This window comes from Chiloscyllium punctatum, chromosome 25 (assembly GCF_047496795.1).
Source record: "Chiloscyllium punctatum isolate Juve2018m chromosome 25, sChiPun1.3, whole genome shotgun sequence".
Classification (NCBI taxonomy): Eukaryota; Metazoa; Chordata; class Chondrichthyes; order Orectolobiformes; family Hemiscylliidae; genus Chiloscyllium; species Chiloscyllium punctatum.
Genome location: NC_092763.1, coordinates 22,138,616 through 22,155,897, shown reverse-complemented (window position 1 = coordinate 22,155,897; position 17,282 = coordinate 22,138,616). Strand labels below are relative to the sequence as shown.

The 17,282-nt window shown below is 38.2% G+C and overlaps 1 protein-coding gene across 2 annotated transcripts in view; it reads left to right on the top strand.

The window, feature by feature from the left end:
- The window catches only part of wdr44 (WD repeat domain 44), a 67,765-nt gene extending 52,189 nt beyond the window's left edge, over positions 1-15,576 (top strand). For both annotated transcript variants that reach the window (XM_072594807.1, XM_072594808.1), the window contains 9 exons: positions 1,543-1,604; positions 2,327-2,443; positions 3,687-3,809; positions 8,083-8,274; positions 8,490-8,591; positions 8,678-8,793; positions 11,375-11,502; positions 13,600-13,725; positions 14,355-15,576. In XM_072594807.1, the coding sequence (XP_072450908.1) occupies positions 1,543-1,604; positions 2,327-2,443; positions 3,687-3,809; positions 8,083-8,274; positions 8,490-8,591; positions 8,678-8,793; positions 11,375-11,502; positions 13,600-13,725; positions 14,355-14,443 (1,055 nt within the window). In that variant the 3' untranslated portion in view covers positions 14,444-15,576. The remainder of the gene's footprint in view (positions 1-1,542; positions 1,605-2,326; positions 2,444-3,686; positions 3,810-8,082; positions 8,275-8,489; positions 8,592-8,677; positions 8,794-11,374; positions 11,503-13,599; positions 13,726-14,354) is intronic.
- Positions 15,577-17,282: the final 1,706 nt, after the last annotated feature.

The following is a 17,282-nucleotide window of genomic DNA, read 5'->3' as shown; positions in this document are numbered from 1 at the left end:
TTACTTCAGCCTATATTCAGATTTCAGATCCTCAGGTGGTGGGGTGGTAAGTGAGGTCCAGGGTCCCTATGTTATTGTGAGAGGGAAGAGAAGTGGTGAGGGTAGAAGTGAAGCAGATTGGCTGAACACAGCCAAGGCCCCTGTCCACCAGGGTAATGAAGAATCCTTGGCTGAGGAAAAAGGTGGATAATTCTGAAGCCAGAATGTGGAAGGTGGCATCTTGAGAACAGATGCCATGAAGATGGAGAAGCTGGGAGAATGGAATGGAGTCCTTATAGGAAACAGGTGTGAGGTTGTATAGTCAAGGTAACTGGATATTGGTGGCCAGCCTATTCCACGAAATGGAAATAGATGTCGAAGAAGGGAGGAGTCAAAGATGGACCAGATGGAGGTGAGAAAAGAGTGAAAATTGGAAGTAAAATTGATAAAGCTTCCCAATTTCGGACAAGAGAGGGAAGCAGCACCAATGATGTCATTGTACGAGAGAAGATCTTGTAGGGAGGGCCCTAAGTATGTGTGGAACAGAATGTTCCATGCATTCCTCAAAGAAACAGACTTAACTGGGTCTTTTTGGGTACCCATAGCCACACCTTTGACCTGAAGAAAATGAGAGGGGTGAAAGGAGAAAATTGACTGACAGTGCCTTTTCGTGTCCGTCCCCGTCAGGATGATCTCAGGGCTTTCCATTTTGCCTGTAAAGAAGGTCTGAACCAATCTCATCCACCACCATCTTCCTCTGCCTGCTGAACTCATCTTCACTTTGAACAACTTCTCATGAGTGTTCTATATGCAGTAAAATTCTCTAATCTGTGTCCACAGCCCTTCAAAATCTCTGATATTAACAACAAAGCAATAAGAATTAAAGGAACAATGAGGATTTAATGGTGAAAGTGGCAAACAGTTTAAATGTAAAGAATTGCATTGGACGATTTGCACAATAAGATTTCACAGCAGAAATAAATAAAATTCCAAGTTGGCAAAGTCTGTTCTTGTCCTGAACCTCTTAGCTATATAAGATAATTTTTGTAGATAAGTTGCTTTGCTATCTTCATGAAGTCAACATTTTGATTTGGAAAACAATGTTGAATTTTCTGTCCCATCAATTGTCTGTGGCTGCTGAGGAAGATACCTTTTGAAAGCTCCCAACGCAGACTGTATGTGCTTTTCATTTTTACAGTAAATTCTATGTATCAAAGCAGAAAGGAAGCTTCTAGTGTGTAAGTTAGCTAGGAAATTCAGTCAGGTTAGAACCAAAGTTTTAGTAATCGATTTGGAGTAAAATATCAGAGCCTTTTCAATCAGTACTCAAGCCAAGTCACTTTTTTATGTTGAGGTGGATGGATCATAGTCATTGTGACAGTCATGTGCATTAAGTAAATTATAGCTGTTGCAAGTTAAGAGTTGAAATTTGCATCAGGGTAGGAGGGAAGGGAAAATCATGACGTTGTATGGTTTGCTAGTTTTATTTAATACTGCGGGAGTGATAAACCTGACAATATATTCTTTCGTTACTATTGGTAACAGTATTCTAACTTTGTTAAGGTCGTGTGTCACCATCTCCATCACAAGAAAGCCTGAATTCTTCAAAGTCTGACACTGACACGGTATGTGAACAGATAAAAATTGTACTTATTAAATACAGAATAAATATGGGGATAAAATTGGGTTTTGGCAGAAGTAGAAAAAAGCCAGAAGAAATATGTCTACTGCATCCTGAGGGATTTTCTTTTTCAACTGACTTCTGTCAAAAAAAAAGGGAATTTGGTTGAAAGTTTAACTGACTGCTATTTTTCTGTCACCCATTTTACACAATCACAATAGATTAATTTCCCCTCTATTTGTGATAAGAGCACATTGACAATAGCTTTGTAATAGTTTTGAACATCCTGGAAGTGAATAAGCTTATCATAAACAGCAAATTAAACAAAACTCTCTTAGAATATTACTGATGGAAAGATTACAGTTATATGATTGTAACCAGCAGCAGGCCATTCATTATTTGGATCAGTACTATCAACGTTCCCACCTAGTCTCATTATTACATCTGATTATTCTAACTTGATATTAGAGAATTAATTTCTTATAAAAAAAACCTGCACCAATTTATCCATTCCAAAGTGAATTGTTTCATTTTTGGAACAGTCTATCTATCTTTATAGGTAATTCTGATATTAAAGTAATGTAAATTTGTAAATTATACTACAATTTTATACATCTGCATATAACTAAATGGTGACGTTACATCAATAAAATATGAGTGAATTTTGTAAAGCTTGTTTTCTAAGAATCCAAATGAGTTTGTATTTTCTTTGCTGTGGATTCTCAGGCATATAGCGGAACAGAAGAGTCTGATCCTGAAGACAAAAATGCACCATTTCGGCAGCACCCATTTTGTAAATACAAGGGACACACTGCTGATCTTTTAGACCTCTCGTGGTCAAAGGTAGAAGAATAGATCACATCTACAATATTCATGTACATTTAAAAGTAATGCATGTAACAAAGTCTTTATATGTCAGTGAATTGTGGGTGTAAGATTCCATCTGAGGGCCAAATCTAATAAGTTCATATTATAACAATTTGAATTTAACTTAGTAAACCATATTCCAAAGGATTTGAGACAGAGCAAGAAAAATTGATTCCCAAAGTCAGAAGGAATTTTAGACGGGTAACCTTGTGCATGGCTGAAGTTTTGGATCTTGAGTAAGTTTTCAAGGAGGGGAGAGAGATGAGAGGGAAAAATGGAAAGAAATTCTCAAGAATGGAGCTTCACTGTTTGAAAATATAACTACTTATAATGAGGCAAGCAAGGAGAATCGTGAACAAAGGCTGCTGTTAGACAAGCAATGTCTATGTAGGCTTAGGGAACGTTCTAAAAGATGAATAAAGAAAGCATGAAGGAATTAAATGTGAATGAGAATTTTAATTTGGAGGCCTTGGAGAGGACAGGAAACTGAAAGCAAAGGTGTAGCTTAGCATCCAGATAGCAACTGACCAGGGTACTGGTCAGCTAAAAGGTAGAAATTAGAACAGTTGAACCTTGAAGCAAGTAAAGAAATGGGTGAGTGTTTCAGCAGCAAATAGTTTGATGCTGAGGAGACAGCTGAACATGTGTTCTCTGCCATGTTGTCAAATGAGATAACCATCTTACGTCTGATCAAAGTTAGGAAGAGAGCTGGGAAAGGAAAGATGGGGAGGATTATTAATGAGGATGGTTGCTTCATTTTCTGATCTCTTAAATTTATATTCATTTGTTAAATGTAAACTGGGAGAAATAACCATTTATAAAAGACAGCAAACTCTGTATATGAAAATTTGCTTGGAATCTTTGGTATGATATACTAGCTTGGAGAATTGAAATGTTTTAAAGGATAAGAAAGACTATAGCAAAACCAAAAAACAGAACTTCTGTAAAGTATTCTCAAAAAGACCAGGTGATTACCCTTTTAAGTGCTGCAATTGTTTTTGTCTTCTCTTGCTACCCTTGCCTTTGTACCTGACAACATTTAATGCTTTTCGAAAAGAAATCTAAAATAAAGCAAATCTGCTTTATTGCTGTAGGTGATAGATGGTCTTTTTGAGAATTTTTATTGCGTGTCAGGTTACTCCTCACATTTTACCCTTTTCCCCTCGTTTTATCGTCTCCCTGGAAATATTCTCAACATCTTCATGTTTTAACCCTACAGAACTACTTTTTGCTGTCATCTTCAATGGACAAAACTGTGCGATTGTGGCATATTTCGAGGAGGGAATGTCTGTGCTGCTTTCAACATATAGACTTTGTCACAGCAATAGCTTTTCACCCAAGAGTAAGTAACATATATATTTAACTACAGGTAGAAGATCCTTTATCCGAAATGCTCATGACCAGCTGTTTTTCGGAATTCGGAATTTTTTGGTTTTCAGAATGAGAGCGTTTAAAGGTGAAAGCTTAACAAATCTAAACAGAAAAGCAGACTTCTAACTAGGAGCGTGCCTGACCATGCGCCCCTGTTGCATCTGAGTGATACGCATCGAGTAGGTGTCGACTTGGGGGCGTTCACAGAGAAACCCCAAGCCAAGCTTGGCCACGCCCTCCATGTTGCATCTGAGTGACATGCATCGAGTGGGTGTCGACTTGGGTTAATGAGAACCTTGTTAATGAGAAAAAAACTTCACAAAAAAAATCCTTTTGGATTTCAGAGCTTTTCGGTTTTTGAATGTTCAGATAAAGGATTTTCTACATGCATTTCCTTTTATTAATAATAGATTTTCTAAACCACAACATTCTGTAGAGAGTGCTGCTTTGGTTATTGAGCGTATTAGACAGGAGTTTGGGGAATACGAGTGAGGAAGAGTTACTCCTTTATTATTCTACTGTTTTCAGCCTCCTGCAGTTTGCTTCTACCTCAGTACAACAAAGAAGCATATTTGTGGATACTGGTATGCCTTCAATTATTCTAGTCGTAATAAGTAGTATTTAAAGTTATGGGATGGCAGATCAGCTTAGCAATGTGGAGTGTACATCCTGCATGTGAAGTCTTGAGCATGCCAAGTGTCCTAGAGAAATGCACTGTAGGAAATGTTGCTCGCTGCACACACTTGAGCTCTGTGTTTCAGAACTTGAGCAGCAGCTTCTGTCACTGCTCTGTATCTGAGAGGCAAAGTACTACACTTCATGTTTAGGGACATGGTCACATCATCACATAATGGATTGGATCAACAGTCTGAAGATCATTAAGTGCAAATTCAGAACCAGCTGCAAAATTCTATCCGTTAAACTGCAAGAATTAAGCACTGCTATCAAACCAGTTATCTCTTGGATAATTTGATGCAACTTACACTTTCCGGTTCATAAAACTACTTTGTTTAATGAAGATATCACACAGGACATTTGTACAAGATTTAGTATTTTAGTTAGAAAGTTTGAAGTGTGTAGGAAACAAGAGAATGGATGACTACCAGACAGGCATAAGAGCAAGGCAGGCGGTGAAGAGGTCCTTTGAGACTACCTTGCTTGCAAATTAGTTTTTGTCTGGATTACTGGTGGGGCTGATGCTTCATCAGGTGAGTGCAGCCAGTGTCAGGTAGGTAGTAGCACAGGTGTGTCAGCTATGCAAAGGGGAAGCAGAAGAATGGCTGTGCAATAGTAAAAGCAATTTCCGTTGTCAGGATTTGTTCACGTTGGCATGACTCTGGATGATATGTTGCTGATCTTGTGCCAAATTAAAGTATGTTATAGAGTGGCTGCAGGACCTGGGTGAAGATGATCAACTAGAGGTTCTGGTCCACATTAATGGCAATGAATTGAGTAGGAATGTGGATGAGGTCCTGAAAGATGATTTCAGGGAGTGAGTAGGAGATTGAAAGATAAGATCTCTAAAGCAGTACTCAAGATTACTGTCAAAAGGTGTGGCACAGGATAAGCACAGTAAGCTAGGAGGCATCCAAAGATCAGGCGAGTTGATGTTTCAGAGATAAGCCTTTCATCAGGAATGTGGAGGGGGAAGGAGGCTGAGAGATAAATAAAGTGGTGGGTGTGGGGTTGGGGGAGTGTAGGTGGGAAGGTGGATGCAGAGGGGATGTAATTGTGATTGGTTGGTGGGGGGGTGGAGAGGATAGGTGGGAAGGAAGATGGTCAGGTCAAGAGGGTGGTGGTGAGTTGGAGGGTTGGATCTAGAGTGAGGTGGGGGGTGGAGGGGAGGAGTGGTGATTCGGAAACTAGTAAAGTCGATGTTGATGCCGTGTGATTGTATGGTCCTGAGACGGAAGATGAGGCATCTTTCTAACCAAAATGTTACATGGTACTCCAGATTGATCTCACCAAAGCTCTGTATAATTGTAACAAGATCATCTTACAATCTGACACGGGTACAGAACAAGATTAGGATGAGTATAACCTTGTTCTTCTGAGCATTCCTAATTGAAACCGTCATGACTTATTAAAAAGTTCCACAAGGATCAGGATCAGTGCTGGGGGACCGCTGTTGTTTGTAATTTATGCAAATGATTTGGATGAAAATGTTAGTGGACTGATTAGTAAGTTTGGCAATAACATGGAAATTGGTTGAGTTGTGGATAGTGAAGAAAGTTGCAGCCGGATATAGATCAGTTGGAAGCTGGCTTGTGAAATGGCAGCTGGAGTTTAATTCAGACAAGTGTGACGTGATGAATTTTGGGAGATTAAATGCAAGAGGAATGTGTGCAGCAAAAGACAAGACCCTGAGATTCACTAATCTATGGAGGGATCTTGGGGTGCAAGTCCAGAACACACTCAAAGTGGCCACACAAGTACATAAGGTAGTAAAGAAGGCATACAGCATATTTACCCTCATCGGTCAGAGAACTGAATACGGAAGTTGGTAAGTCATTTTGCAGCTGTATAAAACTTTAGTTAGGTCACATTTGGAATAGTGTGTGCAGTTCTGGCCCCAAGGAAGAATGTAATGATTTTGGAGACTATGCAAGAAGAGGTTTCCCAGGATGTTACCTGGATTGGAGTGTTATAGTGTAAGGAGAGGTTGGACAAACTTGGATTGCTTTCAGCAAAGTGTCAGAGGTTGAGGGGCAACATGATAGAGAAGTATGAAATTGAGGGGCATGGACAGGGTGGATAATCAGAATCATTTCCTGGGGTGGAAATATTAAATACTAGGGGTCATAGATTTAAGGTGAAAAGAGGAAAGTTTAAACAGATGTGAGGCAAGTTTTTTTTTTATGCAGACTGTGGTTGTTTCCTGGAATGCACTGTCTGGGGAGATGGTAGAAGCAAGCATGATAGCAATGTTTTAAGAGGCATTTAAACAGACACAAATCAGTAGGGAACAGGGGGATATGGGCCAGTGTGGGCAGGGTTAGTTTAGACATGGCTTGCCCTTGTTCTACTAATCTATGTTCTAGAATTTATAAAGCAAACAGGGAATCAATTCTCTGGACTCAAATTTGTCATCTGATAGTGAAATCTATTTCATTAATTCTGTAACCGTGCTAAGATCATTGTGTACAAGCATACCAGCAAATTGTGAACATTATTCAATTCACTGTAACCCTGTAAATAACATTTTCAAATAAATATTTATTTTTCTAATCCACATTAAAATAGACAAACTCATGTCCTCTGCATTTTACTCTAACCTACTAGCTTGTTACTGACTCTTTTGGGGTCTTTATCTCTGCAGTCTGTCTTTTACTTCCTGAATACATGTTAGCTTAACCTTACCTACACCTGTTGACTCTGTTACTGTGAACAGCTATGCCAATGAATATTATTTGACAGGGTGGATGGTAACTTCTACAGGAGGAGAGTAATTTCATCTGTGCAATGAGTTTCATATTTTTCCTTCAAAGCACTGCTAATTGGAGTAAACATTCAATCTTTGTATATGCTACGACAAAGAGATTTGCAATTTTTAAAAAACTTATTTTTGAAGAAAGCCCTTTTGTCAATATAGCATTTATGAAATCTCAAAACATCTGAAAGCATTTTCACATAATATTTGTTCTTAAAATTAGTGATTTTTGCTATGTGCCAATTTGACAAACTTTGCAAAGGGCAAGATCTTTCTCACATCAGTTGGAAGAATGTCATGTTAGCTAATTACAGAGTTCTAATTGTTACATGCTTTAGGAATGGAGAATTCCTGCTGCTGTTCAGTAATGTTGGGGTGAACAGGCAAGTTTTAAAATTAATGTCATTTTGTTGGTTAATATGTCCTTTACTACTTTGACATTTCAGTTTGTATAATGTAATTAAGTCCTGTAGTTAGTGCAACTTGATTCTACAAGTACACTTAATATGTAAAAATGCTGAAGCCAGAAATGTAGTTTCCCCTCCTGGAAGAGGTTCCTTCCAGATTCGCTGTTGTCCAAATAAGAATGACAATAACTCTGAAATTTGTTCTTTTATCTTTGCTGGATTAGTGTTAAAAGCATGCCAGCATGGTATAGGTGACTTGTTTCTCTGATTTGCTTTTTCTGACCTGCTGAGTTTACTTTATACTTCTGCAACCACAGGGGAGCAGAACCTGAAGCCTAGTAAACTCAAGCCTTACATTTACCAATAAGATTAATTTTTTCTAACTATTTATGATTTTTTTTACTCAGGATGATAGGTACTTCTTAAGTGGATCACTTGATGGTAAACTCCGTTTGTGGAATATACCTGACAAGAAGGTAGCATTGTGGAATGAAATTGATGGGCAAACAAAACTAATAACAGCAGCAAACTTCTGCCAAAATGGCAAATACGCAGTGATTGGAACCTACGATGGCAGATGCATCTTCTATGATACAGAGGTAATGCAAGTTCATTGGACAAGTTGGATTTCGTTTCAGTCTTTGAATTGATTTCCATCCACAGCTGTATTACTGCCATGTGAGGGAAACTTGACAGCTTTATTTTGTATGCGAAACAGTTTAAAGGCTAATCTTGCTGCATAAATTCATAGTCAATTTCTGTTTTCATAATGTTATTTAAAAGCTGTAAGTGATGTATTACTTCCTTTCCCCAGCATTTGAAGTACCACACACAGATACATGTGCGCTCGACCAGGGGGAGAAATCGAGTTGGGAGAAAAATCACAGGCATTGAACCATTACCTGGTGAGAATAAGGTGGGTATATCTATTGGGAAGCAGGGTGCAACGACTTCTGTTTCTATAATAGTGTACATCTTAACATTTTGAACTCTTAAATTTAGATCCTTGTGACCTCCAATGATTCAAGAATTCGCCTGTATGACCTTAGAGATTTGTCCATTTCAATGAAATATAAAGGCTATGTCAATAGCAGTAGCCAAATCAAAGCAAGTTTTAGGTGAGTATGTGGACTTCTTTATCGGTTGGCATCACAGTTCTAGTTTCTGCTGCATCTCTGGGCAAGACAGTCCAGTTGTTATGTGGTTAACTATGCCGCTTTCTCAAAGTTAGTGTAAACTTAATGCTAATTATTAGTAAAACAAATTCCTATGGTCCTACTTGAATTGTTTGTTTTTATGTAATGCTTGTTCATGTTGCATAATACTATCCAAATGCAGTTTGTATTCTGTGGGACATTTATGCAGATTTGGGGCCGATTTTCTTACTGGTCTTGGAAAACATTAGCTTGAAAACGAGAGGAATAACCACTTGTATCTGAGTATGTATGCTCCCCTCCCAAAGTGAATGCTTTCTCCAGTTGTATTACATTTGTGTGGATTGATGATGAGTTACTTGATATATTGCATCACTAGGAGTGATGGCAGCTGTGCCTTTTTACATGTGGTATTCTGGAGTAAAATATGTACATGTATTTAAAATCCCAGGAATCTCAACTTGTTCAGTTGTGCAATAAAATGTCTAGTTCTACCAACAACTACTACTACTTTGAATTTGTCTGCTTCCGCTGATGCCTCAACCATGTACTGAAATGTTCCTTCATATATTAGTTTCCTCTGATCTCAATTGCTTCAATGATCTCCTTATCAACTGGATATCTTCACTGTCCAAAAATTTAACCATACTCAAAATGCCTAGCCTCAGCTGCCTCAAATCTAAAAGTAGAACATTGCATATTCTGGACATCGGAGATAGAAACGACACGGTGGCACAGTGGTTAGCACTGCTGCCTCACAGCGCCAGAGACCCGGGTTCAATTCCCGTCTCAGGCGACTGACTGTATGGAGTTTGCACATTCTCCCTGTGTCTGTGTGGGTTTCCTCCAGGTGCTCTGGTTTCCTCCTACAGTCCAAAGATGTGGAGGTCAGGTGAATTGGCCATACTAAATTGCCCGTAGTGTTAGGTGAAGGGGTGAATGTAGGGGTATGGGTGGGTTGTGCTTTGGTGGGTCAGTGTTGACTTGTTGGACTGAAGGGCCTGTTTCCACACACTAAGTAATCTAATCTAGAAATGCTGGAAATTTTCAATAAACCAAACAACATCTGCAGACAGAGAAGCATACTATTTCAATTCAATTTTTTTTACTCCAAGCACACCAGATGCTTGCCTATTATGCTCATTCTCATTGATAGGGGCTCCTAGTTTCTTAGCATCTCCAATTTTAAATTCTTATTACTGTCAAGTTTCATAACTGCCTTCACCTCACATGCCACATGCAATTGTACATTACCCACCAAATATGGACCCTCCATTCCTCTAGTCATAGTCATACAGCACAGAAACAGAGCCGTCGGTCCAACTCCTTCATGCTGTCCAGACATCCTAGTATGGCCTAGTCTCATTTGCCAGTATTTGACCCACACCCCTCAAAACCATTCCTATTCTGATGTCCTATGCATTCCTCCTCTTTTAGGTGCCCATGTCTCTCTTTCTGAAATTTTCTATTGAAAGCACCCCACTTCTTGTTCTAGAGTACCCAGCTATTGTGACTAAGATTTTAGTAACTGCTCTCTATCTTCCCTTTATCTTGACATCAGTTTTGTTCATGCCTGTCTGAAGTGGTTTGGGATGCCCTTCATTTAAGGGCTTTAGTGTAAGTAAAACTTAGGACTCAAAACAGAGAATAACTAGTTTGGACATGAGGTACATTTCCACTGAAACTGTTGACAACATTGTGAAGCTTTCACTCTGGAAGTTATTGTATTAATGGAGAGATGGGAAAAGGGATAAAATATTCTTGTGAAAACTGAAGTTTATTAAATAATCTTTGTTACTTTACTCAATGCCATGGATAGCTTGTATTTAGACAATATTCTTGTTCAGAAGCTCGCTTTGGACTGGAATGACCAATTGTTCCTTTTGTGTTTCACAGTCTGTGCAGAATAGAGCAACATTGCAGTTTAAGGTTTCCTAGTAGATTACATTCATAGTTGCAATTTTCAAAGGATGCCAAGAAGTTTTCCACTGATCAGATTGCTGCCCATTTGTAGGGCTGTAAAGAGCAGCCAACTTATTGTGCAATCATTTTTCTGGCACCTTTTTAGCTGATAGTGGGCCTTTTATGCTCTATTTTACCAAGTGGTGTTGACTTCCACCTGGGAGAGAGACATTATATCACTGATTGTATCTGACCTACAATGGGGGAAGGAAGGATTTCCTTACACATTTGCTGCTCCACTGAGCCTTCTCATTTTAGTCCAGTTATTTGTGGGCTTATACAGCCAGGAAATTGCAAGGAACCCAGCTGAAAGATGGGGACCTCAGAGTTCTGAGTAGCACAAATGTAAGTGAAATTCTGTTTCAGGTTAGTATTCTTTGAATTTCCTCCAATAGTTTACCTTGTTGGAACTGTGCTGATTAAACTAAGGTTAATGGAAACTATCTTTCCTAACCCGATTCTCATGTTTCACAGTCTTAAGTGCTACATTCGTAACATAATTTTAGATTATTCTTTCAGTAAGTTCTCCTCTAACCATAGATATTTGAGACTTTTTACATTCTTTGCGATCTTATTCTTTTAGTCATGATTACACGTATATAATAAGTGGATCTGAAGATCGATATTTATACATTTGGAGCACTTACCATGATGTCAGCAAGTTTACTTCAGTGCGAAGAGATCGCAATGATTTTTGGGAAGGGATTAAAGGTAACTCATCCGTTAAATTGATGATCCCATCATACTAAACAGTTTTGAATTTCTCCATTTAAAACTAAGAGTGGTTCATTCTCGAAAGAAATCAATGCTTTTTCAAATAATTTTTAAAGAAAAGCATTTTTAAAAATTATCTTGGGCTCAATAATTAAAACTTCTGCTTTAAATAATCAGCTCCAACTTTCAAAACCAAGAGATTTACAAAGGATTATGGTTGTCTTTTGGGTCAAATTTTAAAATTGTTCCTTTTAAACAATAATTGGCAATGACATTAAGCGACCTGGCTGAAGTATTATTAATGAGCAAAGTCATGAATTCAGTTCTGATGAAGAGTCGTCCTGGACTCAGTGGTAACTCTGCCTTCTTTCCACAGATGCTACCAGATGTACTGAGGTTCTCCAGCAATTTTTGTTTCAGATCTCCAGTTCTTTATTTTGCATGAATTCAGGGCTGCTATTCAGTTTAGAACATTACAAAGCTCTTTTGTTCCAAGACAGGTTCAGCATACCTTTCAAATCGCTGTTTTGATATAAGCACCCTTCATACATTAAAGCAGTAAAGCAAGCCAAATAAGCAGATACTGATCATCGATTGAGTTGGTATAAATGAAAAAGATGAAACTGAGTTAGAAACAATGTATGTAATTTTGTTTCTTTAAAGCATTAAGCTTGTGCAGATTATTTGTAGGTTGTTTCAGCAACATGTACAGGGGAACCTTGATTATCCGAAAGCCAGTTATCCGAACAAGTTCGCAAGCTCCTAAATGATGATATCCAAAAATTCGATTATCTGAATAAAATACTCCCTGCCCATGCTGTTCGCATAGTTGAGGTTCCACTATATTTATGAATTTGCCAGCTTTAGTTCTCTAGATTTTTGTGAATTTAGCCTGCTTCCTTTGGAACAATATTTGTGATATAACTGGGCTTCTTTGCTACTGAGTCTATATCATTTATCGAGGTTAACAGATCAGTAGAAGATTCTTCTTGGACAACCATGTAGAAGCTGCATTCTGAAACTTGACCAAACAACTGCAGACAGTGGAACTGAGCTCAGTGGCTATGGAACTGTCTGGTTCTGCTTAAAACAAACCCAGAAAATCCTGTCCTGTAGCGATGATTTTTGGGAAGGGTTTAAAGGTAACTCATCCGTTAAATTGATAATCCCATCATACTAAACAGTTTTGAATTTCTCCATTTAAAACTAAGAGTGGTTCATTCTCGAAAGAAATCAGTGCTTTTTAAAATAATTTTTAAAGAAAATCATTTTTAAAAATTATCTTGGGCGGATGTCTTTAGTAGATTGTGTCTACCTATTGGAAATCAGAAAGAAGTCTTGTTCGTTTCATGGGTTGATTTTATGCTTTAATTTGTACAGGTAGATCCCATCAATAATGGTTTGACCTTCATGTACACAATCTAGATAGGTCAAGTACATGAAAAAAAAATGGATTCCCTGCTTTGAGGATTATTAGCTCTCAATGCAACTAATGGTATTCGAGGCTTTAACGGTTCTTCCTTTGGCTTGATATATATTGCGATAATGTTTGTCTATTTATAGTTTTATTCAGAGAAAGTGATTCTAATTTCAGGAAGTTGGAAATGGCGTAAATGTTGAATTGCTGAAATGCAGAATGAAGCTATTTTACTTGTATTCAAACACACCTTTCATGTCTCTGCTCAGTATTCAAACTTTTTCAATTCTACACCTATTTAGTACCAGAGCTATTACAGCAACAACAGGGTCATTCTGTGTGCTATCTGTCTCTGAAGCAATTAAATCTGTCCTATCCCCTCACTCTGTGGATGTAGCCCTGCCCCTGGTGTCTCTATCTGTACTCAATTTCACATAGTAACAGCATCCCTGTATCACTTATTGTACTTGGTCACACGTTCATCTCCGTCTGAGGTCGCTTGAGTGCCTGTTGAAAACAATCCCAATGCAATAACAATTCTTATTAACCTCAGTTGATATCAAGCTGCTTTAGTTACTTAACTATATTTTGGGCATTGCCAAATATGAAACCTTGCTTATATAGGCTAATACCATTAATGCTACAGTTAATTCTAATCTGCTTTTTCTCTTGTGTAGCTCATAATGCAGTTGTCACTTCAGCAATATTTGCATCAAATCCAAGTCTGATGCTGTCTGATGCTCCACAGTCAGAAAAAACAGAGGGCAATAGTATGAGCATCGATACAGATCCTATACCTTCTGGTAAGTTATCTACTTGTTTATATTTTGTAAACTGTAGAGTGTTACAGATTAAATAATGCAGTCTCGTTTTGTAAGTATCATTGTCTAATTGGTGAATTTTGTAATGATATCACATGACACTGGAGAAAATAGGACCAACTGAGTAATAATTACACCTGCAGGACAAATTCATAGGGATTTGATTTCTGTTCTGAAGTAGGAGTCTAGTTCTTCATTCTGAGCTGGCTTCCTGACTAGATGAGTTCTGTTGGCATTTGGGCAGAATTGTGTGTTTTGTCCCATTTCTTAAAAATAGGTATGTGTATTTGCAGAGTAGGAGGAAGTCATGCCAATGGGTTCAGCTCCACTAAATCAACTGATTTAACAGATTTAAAGGCATCCACAAAAGACAGAGCTTCAAAGAGTTTACTTTAAAAAGGGTATTTAAGGTAGAATGCAGTCATAGACTGTCCTTGGTCCGAGGTAGAGTAGGGGTTGGAAGTTATGGAAGCTGTAAGGAAATCTCATTCTATTTTAAGGAACAACTTTTCCAGTTGTGCAATGGATGAGTAGCAGCTGGGGCATTATGTGAAGATTTGCACATACGAAATACTGTACACTATCTCTCACTAATCTCTCTTTCATATTAGGTGCATTGAAATCAGATATCACCGAAGTACTCTTGTCTGCTGATTTCACTGGAGCGATCAAAGTTTTCGTCTGTAAAAAGAAGAACTAATTGCTTTATAACAACGTGTTGAAACCCAATTTGAATGTTTTACCTTATCTGTTGAAAGCACCTGGGTTTTTAATTGCCATTGGATTGAAGCAGGAATCAAAGAATTCAAATGGCCAACAATGTTGTTCACTTTATGAACCTCAGTATTTAACATGGAGTTGGATGTTGGGGAATTGTTTTGGTAGCAAGCCATATGGTTGTTAATGGTGGAATCTGCAGAAATAATTGTAAATATCCTTATGTTTGGGAGTTAAAGGAGAAAACTAGTCTATTAAGTTCCTCTTTGTCCAAGTACAGTATTGTAATGTTTATGCATTGAAGTTGTAGGTGTGTACAGGTTCTGGTCTGGGAATCTGTTATTAGGTTTCCTGCTTCAAAGGAATGTAAATTTATTCCATAGCTCATAGTGTGTGTTGTAAGAGCTGATTAAAAATGATTCTGACAACCCTACTGATAGCACATACTAATACTGAAAGCTGTAGAAGGCCATTTTGTTCCTTGGGGTTGAACTGGTTGAAAATAAAATATATGCATTCATATAACTAGAACTGGGGAGTTCCATTTTAGAAATTGATGCCAAGTCAAACTAATCAACTTTAATCTATTTGTCCACGAATGGAAATGGGCACTTGACTTAGGAGTGGGAGGGTGGGGAGAAGTTTGGACAAGCTGTTGCAAAAATTAAATTGCATTCTTTTCAGAGTGCAGAGACACTGATAATCTGGCTATATTCTGTCCTTCATTTTGTATGTTCAATTATTGCAGTTTCCCTTTTTAAATTTCATGTTCCACTTTACAGGTGTCAAATTTACTTTTGTTTTTGCCAAATGTTGTTTTACCAGAACTGGGCGGAATTAATCTTTGATTGATCTTTTACTATATTGCGTTGTATTTTGATCATTTGATGTTAAACTAGTGTGTATATTGAAGTCTTGAGTTGGATTTTTTGTGGTAAATATTGTAGAGAAAATGTGTACTATTGCAACACAAGGCTGTCAAATAGGAAAGTGTGTAAATAAGACAATTCTATACCAATGAAATAACATTTCTGGATCTATGGTGCTAGAAAATGTTGTTGATGGTTTTAAAGGTCTGAAATAAGCAAAATGTATGAATAAAGGTTGCTCCAAAAATTGTGTTCTTTAAATGTTTTAGTAATCTCCAATCACGATGAGACCTAGGGTTAGAATGCATTTGGGTTACTTCCTTAAACTCCTTGCCACGTGCATATATATATGAAACTAAATTATGATGATGTAGGAGAAACTGGAAGATGAAGACCATGTTAAAAATTTGTTTATGGTTTTTCAGATCCTTACTGAGAAAGGATTGGTACATGATGTATGACAGATTAAATCATATGTTCTAGGAGCAGAAACCCATCGAGGCTGCTCCAACATTCAATCATGGCTGATATGTTTCTCACCCTCATTCTCCTGCCTTCTTCCTGTAACCCTAGAATCTCTTAATAATCAAGAACTAATTTTTCTCTGTCTTAAATATATTCAATGACTTGGCTTCCACATTATCTCTGTGGCAATGAGTTCCACAGCCCTTTGGCTGAAGAAATTCCACCTCATCTCAGTTATAAAGGCTTGTCCCCTCATTCTGAGGCTTTCCCTTCCAGTCCTAATCTCTCCTAGTGGAAAAAGCATCGCCGCATCCACGTTATTCGAGCCTCTTTGTATCTTTTTAAGGTTCAATCAGATCCCACCTCATCCATCTAAACTCCATTGAGTACAGACCCAGAGTCCTCATGTGATGAACATTTAATCTCTAGGATCACTCTTATAAAATTCTGCAGCTCCTCCAAACCAAAGCATTCTTCCTTAGGGGCCCAAAACCGGTCTCAACATTCCTAATGCGTCTCAGCAGAGCCTTATACAATCTCAGCAGTACATATCTGTTCTTGTATTCATCCCTCTTGAAATGTATGCTAACATTTCATTTACTTTCTGAACTACCAACTGAACGTGCATGCTAACCTTCAGAGAAATCTGAACTAGGACTTCCCAAATCCCTTTGTGCTTCAGATTTTCAAAGCCTTTCCCCATTTAGAAAATAGTCTGTGCCTGTATTCTTCAGAATAAAGTATATAACCTCACATTTGGCCACCCTGTATTCCATCTGTTGCTACTTAGTCCACTTGCTACCATGTCTAGGTCTTAGGCAGCCTCTCTGCTTCCTCTAAGCTACTGCCCCGCCACCTATTTTTGTGTTATCTGCAAACTTAGCAACAATGTTCTCGGTTCCCTCATCCAGGTGGTTAATGTGAATAGTCATGGTTCCAACACTGACCCCTGCAGAACTCCACTTGTCACAGGTTGCCATCCAGAAAAAGACCCCTTTATCTCAACACTGCCTTTGCCAGTCAGCTAGTCATCTATCTCTGACAGAGCCTTGCCACTAAGGCCATAGGCTCATCTTATTTAGCTGCTGCCTGTGTGGCACCTTGTCAAAGGCCTTCTGGAAATCCAAATAGATCACTTCCACCAGCTTTCCTTTGTCTAACTTGCTCAGTCTCTCCTCAAAACATTCTAACATTTGTCAGATATGACCACTCCTTCAGAAAGTAATGATGATTCAATGCTATTTAACTCCGCAATCTCATCCTTAATAATGGAATCTAAAATCTTACCATTGACTGAGATCAGGTAAATGGCTTATAGTTTCCTATCTTCTGCCTCCTGCCCTTCTTAAACAAGAGCATTACATCAGCCAATTTTGAGACCTCTGGACCTTCCCAGACTCCAGTGATTTCCTGAAAGACCACCATCAATGCCTTTACAATCTCCTCAGCTATCTCCTTCAGATCTCTGTGGTGTATCCATCCAGTCTT